The sequence below is a fragment of the Bufo gargarizans genome, chromosome 1, assembly GCF_014858855.1.
Source record: "Bufo gargarizans isolate SCDJY-AF-19 chromosome 1, ASM1485885v1, whole genome shotgun sequence".
Lineage (NCBI taxonomy): Eukaryota > Metazoa > Chordata > Amphibia > Anura > Bufonidae > Bufo > Bufo gargarizans.
In genome coordinates, this window is record NC_058080.1 from 80,141,621 (window position 1) to 80,154,288 (window position 12,668).

The window sequence follows — 12,668 nt, forward strand, 5'->3', positions numbered from 1 at the left end:
CAAGTGCATGCAAAAGTTTAGAGAAGGTCACATTACGTTCACCTGTAAAGGTTAGAGTGCATCCTGAAATTTCACCCACAAGCCGAATATCCCTAACTTTTTGTGAGTAGTGTATATGTGGATCTGTCCTGCAGTGCAGATTTTAAAACTCTCTGCATGTTAAGCTACTTTCACATCTGTGATGCGCAGATCAGGCCCGCCTGATCTGGCAGAGGTTTGTACCTAGCCGATTCTCTGCCTTTTTGCCACAATGGGGCCTGATCTCTGATGGACCCCATTATATTCTGTTTGTATCCTGCAGTGCTAGATCCGGAGAATTCCGGCAAACTGTTCTCTGCTGGAACCCACGCCGTAGCTGTGAAAGTAGCTACTACTTAGGCTACTTTAACATCAGCGTTTTTACTGGAAACGGCAGGGTCCAGCAAAAACGCTTCCGTTACTGATAATACAACCTTCTGCCTCCATTATGAACGGATCCGGTTGTATTATCGTTAACATTGCCAAGACGGATCCGTCATGAACTCCATTGAAAGTCAGTTTCCCAGGATGGAAAGCAAAATACAACATGTTACTCACTAAACGGAACGGAATGCATTTTGGAGCATTCCGTTCTGTTCACTGTTGTCTCCTTTGACAATGAATGGGGCCAAAACTGAAGCGTTTCTTTCCAGTATTGAGCCCCTATGACGGCACTCAATACCGGAAAACTTAAACGGTAGTGTGAAAGTACACTTAGTTGTTTGCATTGCATTGAAAATCTGCACAAAGTGTGAGGTCTGTGGCAAATCAAGTGAAAATCTGGGCTGAATACAGTATACGGCTAAACTGCAAATGAAAACAAACTGGATGAATGAAACTGGTAATTCAGCCAGATTCTTGTAAATCTAGAAGCCACCGGCGGTTCTCCTGGGTTCAGACATTCAGCAGTCAGTGCACTATGTGCAGGGTAATGACCGTGTCTCCTGTCTCATCTTGATTAAGGACAAGTTTTATTGTCCCAGGTCCCTCTCGCGAGAGCTGTACTGTCAGGAGAGGTAGGCAGGAGTTCACGCGAGACCTCAAAAGTTCCCACGCCTGTTGTGTCTGAGGCTGTGAGAATCCTGCTGCCCTGCCCCCACTCTTCCTCCCAGTAAGCTTGCTGCAGGCTAGCAGCTCTCTGATAAGGTTTCATGCTGGTTGTCTTCTGTTCCTTTGGATCAGCACAGCATGAAACTAATAGGTTGAACTTGATGGACGTGTGTCTTTCTCCAACCTTACAGGATGTAACACGAGCTATGGCCGCTCTGACGACCCAGCATGCTATGGTTCTCATGCACTTGTGATCATTAGCGTCTGGAACATTGGCAAGAACTGTGCACACAAAACACTTGTGGTTGGCGTAGGTTGTAGAACGCTTGACAAGGAATGAATGTACTACGAGCTGCTCCTGGTTTGACGGCACACTGACCAGAGATAAAGCTCTCACATGTAATATTCATTTCACTGGACGCTACGGGGCAGATCTGTCATGGAGGAATTTTAAACATCAGTTTTGAAGGGAAAAAAACGGTGTCCATGTGCATTCTGTATTTTGCGTAACGGAACAGCTAGCCCCTAATAGAACAGTACTATCCTTGTCTGTAATGCGGACAATAATAGGACATGTTCAATTTTTTTCAGAACGGAAATACGGACATACGGAAACGCAATGCACACGAAGTAACTTCCGTTTTTTGGGGGGACCCTTTGAAATAAATGATTCCATATATGGTCCACAAAATAAAAGGAGCGGACACAGAAAGAAAATACGTTCGTGGGCATGAGGCCTTAAAAAAAAAACTAGCAGTTGATAAACTTGGGCACGGTCAGCCTGTGGGACTTCCCTGCCCAGTTTTCAAAAGTAAATGTTACAAAATTTTTGTAGAAGGAAGCCCAAAAAGTCACAAATCCCTATTTTTGCTACTTTTATGCAAAAACCACCAGCACCAGCTCCAGATGTTGCATGTAAGTCTTTGGAAAGTATTAAACAGATGCATTTCTGTAGTTAGATTTTTTTTTAGCCCTGAGGGGCATTTTTTTTAAATAGCAGCATGCTATGGGGGTCTGACATTTTTTACCTTATTGCATGGACTTTTTTTTCCCATAGACATACTTTTTTTTTTTTTTTTGTCCTGCTTGGAAAAAATGCAAGTGGCAACGTGTGCTGTGTTTTTTATGGCATTTTTTGGAGAAATGTATTTTCCCAGTACGGCTACTTGCACACGATGCGGGTTATGTGTGGTTTTTCTGTGTGGATTTTTGTGTGGAAAAAACCCAGCACTGGACCGTTGGAAAAAAGGGTGTACTCTCACGCAGTGATGGTCAGTTCGCAGTGTTCGCCAGCGAACACATGCGGGCTGCCATCTTTAGTAAGGTAGACTCACCCATCTGGCGATGCACAGGTAAGCCCTTACCTCTGCCGGGAGCCGGTCTGAAATCAAATGCTGTCACCGGGAGCAGGCACTTCCGAGAACAGCCCAATGATGGCCCCCAGCGGCTGTTCTCGGAACTGCCTGCTCCCGGTGACAGCATTTGATTTCAGACCGGCTCCCGGCAGAGGCACAGGTAAGGGCTTACCTGTGCATTGCCGGGCTGGTGAGTCTACCTTACTAAAGATGGCAGCCTGCATGTGTTCGCTGGCAACACTGCGAACTGACCATCACTGTACACACATACATACACCCATAAAGACATTTATACATACACACACCTAGGTACACACGTATACACACTAAGGACACCTTCACACGAGCGGGTCTGTGTACATGAGCGTTTTTTTTCACGCATCAGTTCTGCATTGCGTGAAAAACGCAGCATGTTCTATATTCTGCGTTTTTCACGCAGCCCTGGCCCCATAGAAGTGAAAAACGCATTGCATCTGGAAGCAAGTGCGGATGCAATGCGTTTTTCACTGATGGTTGCTAAGGCCCCTTTCACACGGGTGAGTATTCCGCGCGGATGCGATGTGTGAGTTAAACACATTGCACCCGCACTGAATACCGACCCATTTCTTTCTATGGGGCTGTTCACATGAGCAGTGATTTTCACGCATCACTTGTGCATTGCGTGAAAATCGCAGCAAGCTCTATTTTGTGCGTTTTTCACGTAACGCAGGCCCCATAGAAGTAAATGGGGTTGCGTGAAAATCGCAAGTATCCGCAAGCAAGTGCGGATGCGGTGCGATTTTCATGCACGGTTGCTAGGAGACGATCGGGATGGAGACCCGATCATTATTATTTTCCCTTATAACATGGTTATAAGGGAAAATAATAGCATACAGAATGCATAGTAAAATAGCACTGGAGGGGTTAAAAAAAAAATATATGAAAAAAATGTAACTCACCTTAATCCACTTGCTCGCGTAGCCGACATCTCCTTCTGTCTTGTCTGCGGCAACAGGACCTGTGGTGACGTCACTCCGGTCATCACATGGTCCATCACCATGGTAAAAGATCATGTGATGGATCATGTGATGGATCATGTGATTACCGGAGTGACGTCACCACAGGTCCTGTTGCTGCAGACAAGACAGAAGGAGATGCCGGCTACGCGAGCAAGTGGATTAAGGTGAGTTACATTTTTTTAATTTTTTTTAACCCCTCCAGCGCTATTTTACTATGCATTCTGTATTCAGAATGCTATTATTTTCCCTTATAACCATGTTATAAGGGAAAATAATACAATCTACAGAACACCGATCCCAAGCCCGAACTTCTGTGAAGAAGTTCGGGTTTGGGTACCAAACATGCGCGATTTTTCTCACGCGCGTACAAAACGCATTACAATGTTTCGCACTCGCGCGGAAAAATCGTGCATGTTCCCGCAACGCACCCGCACCTTTTCCCCCAACGCCCGTGTGAAAGAGGCCTAAGAGATGTTGTTTGTAATTCTTCCGTTTTTTATCCGCGCGGAAAAAACTGAACAACTGAACGCAATCGCAGACAAAGCTTAGGCCCCTTCACACGGGCGAGTTTTCCGCGTGGGTGCAATGCGTGAGGTGAACGCATTGCACCCGCACTGAATCCGGACCCATTTATTTCTATAGGGCGTGCAGATGAGCGGTGATTTTCACGCATCACTGGTGTGTTGCATCAAAATCGCAGCATGTTCTATATTCTGCATTTTTCACGCAACGCAGGCCCCATACAAATGAATGGGGATGCGTGAAAATCGCAAGCATCTGCAAGCAAGTGCGGATGCAGTGCGATTTTCACGTATGTTTGCTAGGAGATGATAGGGATGAGCAACCCCGGACCCCATTAAAGTCTATTCACTGTATTATTTTCCCTTATAACATGGTTATAAGGGAAAATAATAGCATTCTTAATGCAGAATGCTTACTAAAATGTTGATTGAGGGGTTAAAAAATAAAAAACATTAACTCACCTCATCCTGTTGTTCGCGCAGCTGGCATCGTCTTCTTTCAGGACCTGCAAAAGGACCTTTGATGACGTACCGTATTTTTTGCCCTATAAGACACACCTGCCCATAAGACGCACCTAGGTTTTTGAGGGGGGAAATAAGAAAAAAAATATTTTGAACAAAAAGGTGTGCTTTTGGTGGTTTTTGAACTAATGGTGGTCTGTGGATGACACTATTATGGGGGATCTGTTGAGGACACTTATGGGGGATCTGTGGGTGACACTGTTATAGGGGATCTGTGGGTGACACTGTTATGGGGGATTTGTGGGTGACGCTGTTATGGGGGATCTGTGGGGGACACTGTTATGGGGATCTCTGGATGGCTCTTATTGGGGTCTCTGGATGGCACTGTTATGGGGATCTGTGGATGACACTGTTATGGGGGATATCTGTGGATGACACATATATGTGTCATTCACAGATCCCCTCCATAACAGTGTCCCTGTAGTGTGAATGACCCCCAATACAGGGGGTGGGGGTCGCATCTGGTTTTATAATGACAGCGTGGCCCGTGCAGTGACTGTATTCTACTACTACTGTTAATATATACAAATTCAGGGTAATCAGCGCCTGTATTACTTACAACAAGCGCTCAGTAGCAGAGAGGAGGGAGGCTGGGAGGATGGGCGCTGGCAGCGTGAGTCACTATGTCATGCGCCCACGCCGCCTGCTTCATTCATAAAGTGGGCAGTGCAGGGCCCATCCTCCCAGCGCCCATCCTGCCTCCTCCCTCCTCTCTGCTACCGAGCGCTTGTTGTAAGTAATACAGGCGCTGATTACCCTGAATTTGTATATATTAACAATGCCTACAATTATAGATAAGATTACGGTATATACAGTGAGCGTGGCCCATGTAGTAGAATACAGTCACTGCACGGGCCCCGCTGTCATTATAAAACCAGATGTCGGCCCCCAGCCCCTCCTCCCTCTCAGCTGATACACCCGCCGCGCGTCATATCATTGACAGTTCGGCAAAATGCAGCATTTGCCCCATAAGACACACTGCTATTTTCCCCCCACTTTTGGGGGGGGGGGGGAAAGTGCGTCCTATAGGGCGAAAAATACGGTAATCGCACTCACCACCTGGTGACGGCGGTGACGTCAGTGCAGGTCCTGCTGAATTTTCTGTCTTCATTCAGCAGATTTGCGCTGACGTCACCCCGCTCATCACGTGGTGACATCAGCAAGGTTCCTTTTGCAGGTCCTGAAAGAAGAAGAAAGAAGACGATGCCGGCTGCGCGATCAAGTGGATGAGGTGAGTTGCGTTTTACATTTTTTTTAACCCTCAATTGACACTGGACTTTGCATTCTGTATTAAAGAATGCTAATATTTTCCATTATAACCATGTTATAATGGAAAATAATAAAGTACATGGGGTCCTGGCAACCATGCGTAAAAAATCGCACCGCATCCGCACTTGCTTGCGGATGCGATTTTCACGCAGCCCCATTCATTTCTATAGGGCCAGCGTTGCATGAAAAACACAGAATATAGAACATGATTTTCAAGCAATGCACCAGTGATGCGTGAAAAACATCGCTCATGTACACAGCCCCATTGAAATGAATGGGTCAGGATTCAGTACGGGTGCAATGCGTTCACCTCACGAAAGGGGCGTAAGGGGAAATGCACACGTTCAGGATTTATGTGCAGACAATCCGCACTGAAATCTGCAAGTGTTCGCAGGGAAATCCGTGCGGATTTTACTCTCCCCATTGAAGTGAATGGAGAAAACCTGGACAGGAAAAATTATATAAATTGACATGCTGCGGATTTTAAAACCTGCACCGTAGGTCAAAGTCCACGCAGACAAAATCTGCATCGTGAGCATGAGAATTTCAAATACTCATAGAATAAAAATGTACATGACCTACGGTGTGCGCAAATCCGCATGCATTCCTGATCGTGTGCATTTACCCTAGAAGTTTTGTCAGTAGCTGATGTGAAAAAAGCTTGGAAGTGACATTAGTAGAGGCCGATATGATTATGGATTCCATACGAGTCAAAGGGGAAGCAGGAAAATATCAACCAAAAATTATTCTAAAACGCTTTTAAAAACTCCTCTACGACTGCCACCAAATGACAAATCTGCCACCAAAAGCAACTTGTTTTAAGCTACTGATTTCTCTGCATTAGATTTCTGCTATGTGAACATACCCTGAGAGATTGGGTACCTGCCATGTACCCCTGGGCCTGTGCTGTATACTGCTATAGAACACTTGCAGTCTTATGATCTAAAAGTAAATATACTACATAAATACAAAATCCTAATAGCCGTTATTTATACAGTAATAGCATATGCTACATCTATTAAGATAAGGGAAACATCATGACAAACACTATATGACGAAACATTTACACAGTGAAACAACAGGAGCTTACCGGTCAGGCAGGCTTCATGCACACAAACGTATTCCGGAATCGTGTGGTATGGCGATATGATGTGTATCGCGTACATGGCGCCACAGCTGAGGTCCCCACACTTTTCTACACCGCGAGGCACATTCAGCTTTGGTAGTTGGGAGCCACGTTCAGTAAAAAATCGCAACGCTCTTGAATATGTTTTGCAAAAACGCTGCATTTCTCATTGCGTCATTTGCCATGCGTCCACATGTTAGACAGTAAACTATGAAAACGCCATATAAACACTGAGGTTTTTGAGGCAGCACGTAAAGATGGAACAGTAAGGCATTGAAATTGCAAACATTTGCAGATAACTCAGTGTACGATTGGAACCATTGGTAACACATTCTACTACCAAAAATGGGTTAGGATATGTATTGCAAATGTGATGTGTTGAAACCAGTGCTTATGGCCATAACTGACGGCTTCATGGCGAGTCACACAGATGGGGGTCATGAGATACATGTGACTCCTGAGCCACTAGTTAGGGACCACTGCTGTAAGGTATGTACAAAATTACTTAAATGTGTATTCCCATCACAGGATTTCCGCATGCAGTCCTGATCGTCGATCAGGATTGCGTGCAAATTTTCTGTGCGGATTTGCGTTCAGAAAATCCGCCCTGCAGGTCATTCACATTGTATTCTATGAGAATTTGAAATTTTCATGCACACAATGCGGATTTTTCCGCATGTCAATTTATTATATTTTTCCTGCCCGTATTTTCTCCATCCACTTCAATGGGGACAGTAAAATCCGCACCAATTGATGTGGATTGTGCGCACAGATTTTCCTGTGAACACCTGCGGATTGTGCGCACATAAATCCTGACCGTGTGCGTTTCCCCGTAGCCTTAATGTGTTTGCAGGGACCCCTACAGTTTTTTTCTCTTTTAAAACCTAAGGCACAATGCATTTCGGTTTGTGGAGGTTTTTTTTTTTGGGGGGGGGGCACTAGCACATTTTTCCCATAAAGTTGAATGCTTTTCTCCATAGGGTTATTCTGTACAACCTTAAAAAAAAAAAAGACACAAAAATAAGACTCGCCACAAAAACTGCAAGCACATGCGGTCCCCCTGGCAGCCCGCTCCGCCACGCTCAGGTGCACACCGCACACCTCACCTCACACACAGCAGGCGGCGTGGGAACGCAGCGCTAAAAGAGGCGGGGCCGCACTCCGTACACAAGCCCCGACAGCAAACGTCTGGTGGGCGTGACCAAGCCACATAGGGGCGGGGCGTCAGGGGCGTTCTACCAAACAACAGCTAGGTTCTCGCGAGGTTTGGAGTTTTGGCGAGAGTTTGTGGAAGATGGCGCCTGTTGTGACAGGGTAAGTCTGGGGAGTCGGGCGGCAGGTAGGGGGAGCTGGGTGGCTGGAGGGAGAGCTCGGCTGGGGAGAAGCCCCTGCGGGTTAGGCTCGGCGGGTAGGATGAGCCTCGGGCTTCACGGCGGCGGTAGGAGTTAGCGGCTGCTGTTGCTCGGTACTTGGGCTTTATGGTCGCAGCTGGCCGCTCCGTCTCCTGTGGGGGAAAGGGGTCTTTGTCTGGCCGGCGGTGTGTGCGGAGAGCCCGGGCTGCGGGGGTCCCCGGTACTGGCCGCTCCGTCCGTGTGGCCGCCATGTGATCCGTCCTCCTCCTGCTGAGCACACCCGGGTCACCTCACAGGGAAATATCACACTTCCCACACTGTGTCCCCCCCCATGTCACACTTACTGAGGTCCGAAACTGCCTAAAGCCTTGGAGGCTTGACCTAGGAATGTACCATTAAAGGGGGGATCTGACCCTCATAGGGAGTAGAAGTCAGGAACCTGGGGCCCATGACCAGTCCTGGTCTCCGGAGGTCCCCAGTCCTCCATTGGTCTCCTACAAGCACCTCCTCTGATCTTGGGCACCCCTGACTTACAGAGAGGACCCCTATAATGAGCTGTCCGCAGGGGTCTGTGCAGAGTGTGGTGTCGGAGGGCCCATTTAACACGATGCAGGGTTTGTGGTAATGTGTGAGCCCCAGACCCCATTGGTGACAACCCCATAAGTAGAGCAGGGGATGTTGTCAGCCGCTTATCTCCTGTGAACCTGATGGATCCGTCCCACGTCTTCAGGTTGTCGCCGACACCTGCCGCTCAGTGCACACCAATGAAGTCCAGAGACCACCCATCACACTGTTGGCCTGGCCTCCAATGTCCTTTCCTATAAAGAGGACCAGCGCGTGTATTGTGTGAAGCTTACGTCTAGTCCGGGTCCTCTCTATGGTGGTCTGAGTCCCGACAACATTAACACTATCTGTTCTGGTCCCGCTCTTACCTGTTGTGGATCAGGTTGTACTGTGGCTTCTTTGTGGTGGGCTGCAGTATAAATGAGGTTAAAGGGGTTCTCCGGGATGTTTTATATTGATGGGCTAGGTCATTGGCAGGCTGACTTCTGTCCACCGCTGATCTACGTATCTCTGTCCGCTCTGTACTGGGAGGTGCTGGTTACCATTCATTTCCCTGTAGTAACCAGCGCTGTGTAAGTTCTGGTCCATGTTTCCAGCGCAGGAGCTACCGGAGGACAGCCGATCGCTGGGGGCAGGAGTCGAACCCCTGCCGATCTGATATTGATGGCCTATCCTTAGGCTAGGTCATCGGTATAAAAATCCCAGAGGACCCCTTTAAAGTGGGCATAGAGACTCTGACCATTTGGGACTGATTCGTGGTCAGCTGGGAAATGAATCGGTCGTTATCTTAATTTACGTGGTTGAATGCAGTCTGCTGCCCCCTGTTGTCAGCCCTTCTTTTCTTTGTATGTGGGGGAGGGGTGCGGAGGGAACGGCGTGCTCGTCGGTGCGCTTCCATTTAGGAAGTCTACAAATGTTTGGCTTGGGTATCGCTTTTATATTGTTTATAGGATACACTCGCCCTTAAAGGGGTTGTGCAAGAATGGAGGGGTTTTGGCAACCTCCCTCCCTCCAAGGAAGCTTGCCTACCTGCTCCCCGATCCTTCACCTCCGCTGGGCTCCCTTGCTGTAAACATCTGGTTTGATATCGCCGCAGCCAATCACTGGCTGAAGCAGAGACCAGATCCCCTTACGAAATGACAAATTGGCACGTGATGCAAGGGGTCCGGTTTCTGCTGCGTCCAGCGATTGGCTGCAGACAGTGAGGTAGCGGAGTGTCAGGAGGGGGCAGCAGGTAAGGCTTGTTTGACATTCACATGGAACAGATCCGGCAGGTTGTTCCGACCGGGAACAGCCTGTCAGATTCGACCTAGCCGTGCGCTACCGGCATTCTGTCTGGCCCCATTCAGTATAATGGGGGCCGGTGGAGATCCAGCCGCAAAGATGCCGAGGAGCGGGCGGACAAATACCGCTGCGCACTGCATTTTTCATCCGGCCATTATTTGCCGGACTGCGGCTGGATTTCCGCTGGCCCCTATGATAGTGAATAGGGCCGGCAGTGCACGGCTGTGCTGCCGAGGACGGATCTGACGGGCTGATGGCCGGATCTGTTTCACGCAAGAGTGAAGCAAGCCTGAGTAATCTTCCCTTTACAGGTCTCGCCAAGTGGGGGGTTTGCCAAAACCCTTCCTATTGCACAACCCCTATAAGGGTGAGTTCACATGCAGCAGATTCGTCTGCAACTGAAAATCTCTTCCACACGTGTGAATGGGGCATTTCTGCTGCAAAAAGTTGAGCACGTGTTTTACTGTACACATCGCCCCTATACATCGCTGACTCCTCGGACGTGATGGTGGGTGGTCTTCTGTAGATCCCCCTACTTCTTGAGGAGCAGGCGCTTAAAGTTTCTGAGCCCTCTGGCTCATGTACATGAACGTTGCAGCCCCATTTCAATAGGGCTGCAAAAGTCGCGGTGAGCACCCTTTTTTCAGACGAGGATAGGACGTGGCATGCACTTGGCCGGGATCCGTGTCTTGAGGATCCGCAATTTGTGGATCGCAAAACGGATGCGGTCGTTTACATGAGCCCTTATCGTAACAACTGTATCTGTTTTGTGGTTCACAAATTGCAGATCCCAAAAATATGGATACTGGTCACATGTGTCCCCCAATTCCCCCCCATGCTAAAAATGCCTATTGTCTGCCAAATGGAGTAGAATAGGACATGTTCTATCTTTTTACGGGATGGCAGAACAGACGTACGGATGCGCACATCACACGGCATGCTGACGCATCTTTTGCGCCCCTGTTGCAGTGAATGAGTCCGCATCTGGTCCGCTGTGGACAGTCTGGGAATCCGGGTGGGTTCCTCAGCGGACTGGAGAGAGTCCCCTAAAAGATCAGGAAATTCGATACCCGAGACAACCCTAAGCTGAACTCATTGCAGGTCTTGAAATGTGTGGGAATGGATACGGTAGAGAACTGTGAAGGGAGAGAACATTTATTTGCTGGAAGGGCTCATACACACAACCGTTGTTTTGTGGATCCACAAAACATGGATACCCACCGCGTGCGTCCTATCCTTGTCCAGAATGCAGACAATAATGGGACATGTTCTATTTTTTGCGGAATAAATCATTTTCATGTTTTTTTTTTTGCAGCCATATTGAAGTGAATGGTTTCGCATACGGCCTGCAAAAGACCCCGGAAAAATGTTTGTGAGCACGAGTCCTAACTGGAATACCCTTTTGAGAACCTTGTCAGGGAAACAGCCTGCCCCCTGCTGGTAGCCTCCCTTGTCCCCCCTCCCTACTGGTAACTTCTCAGCAGTAAAGAAAGTACCAGGAAATCTGCTGTCCATTGCTGGTGACACCACAGTCCTAAACTGTACGCCGGCCAGGACCAGAAGTTGTGACGGACTCCTTATGAATAACCACAATGGCCTGGTCTCGGTTTTCCACAGGTGGTACGGTCTTCTGATGAGTTGGCCTTATGTTTTGTCTGTTGACCTCATCTCGCCCGACCCAACCCCCATACACATGTGATGAATAAACAAAATGGTCGGGCATGTTGAAATCCAACAGCCTCATCCTTCTCTCCACGACATTAGCCGTCAAGGGGAAGTCGAGAGGTTCCCATACGCATGAGCTGGTCAGCTGTTTCCACTGATTCTTGGCTTATGTCACTTTAATGATAACGTTCCCTTTTTTAGGCTGGGGCTTCATGGTGACTTCTGGGTGTGACACGTTGCGTAGTGAGAGCGCGTGAAGGTGAACAGGGTTAACCTGTGGCCTGACGGAAGGCGGCGCTGTTCACTAGATACCCTGTGATCTGTGGCCATACGACATGTTATATGGAGCAGTTCACTCCTCATACCAGACGTATAACTGCTAAAACCTATACATCTGCACCTTTATTGTTTTGGGCACATGGACAGTAGTCGTAGTCACCGGTGCTTGAACATAGCTTGTACTGTTTCCAGTGTAACTGGTTTCTCCTCCTGAACACAATGCTCCTTCAGTCCTGTGATGGTGCGGCTGCGCTGTACAGGTGCTGTGGCCTTCTTCAGGCTGATGAAGAAAGGAAGATGCCCAGTGCCCCAGTATATGAGATGGGTAATCAATACCAGATCAGTGGGGGGGCCGACTCCTGGTACCCCTGCCAATCCGCTGTTTCATCCAAGCGCCGCCTCCACTTCAGAATTTTTTGCCCATTGTCGCCTGCGCAGAGTAACTATAACTGCTTGTTCCATTCAAGTGAATGTATTGCAATGGCACTGTACCACCGCTGCAGAGGAGACGGCGCCTAGGTCATTTTGAAGCGGAAGCGGCGCTCTCCTGAAACAGCTAATTGGCAGGAGTCAGAGCTCCGCCGATCTGAAATTGGTTACATATCCTGGAGACTCCAACAACAGCGGAGCGAGTGTACCTGCTGGGAGTTGTAGTTTCACTGCAG

The 12,668-nt window shown here is 48.2% G+C and overlaps 1 protein-coding gene across 1 annotated transcript in view; it reads left to right on the forward strand.

Moving 5' to 3' along the window:
- Window positions 1-8,130: 8,130 nt before the first annotated feature.
- Window positions 8,131-12,668, forward strand: part of RBPJ (recombination signal binding protein for immunoglobulin kappa J region) — a 71,429-nt gene continuing 66,891 nt past the window's right edge. The window contains exon 1 of the mRNA XM_044284595.1: window positions 8,131-8,173. Within this exon, the coding sequence (XP_044140530.1) occupies window positions 8,154-8,173 (20 nt within the window). The 5' untranslated portion in view covers window positions 8,131-8,153. The remainder of the gene's footprint in view (window positions 8,174-12,668) is intronic.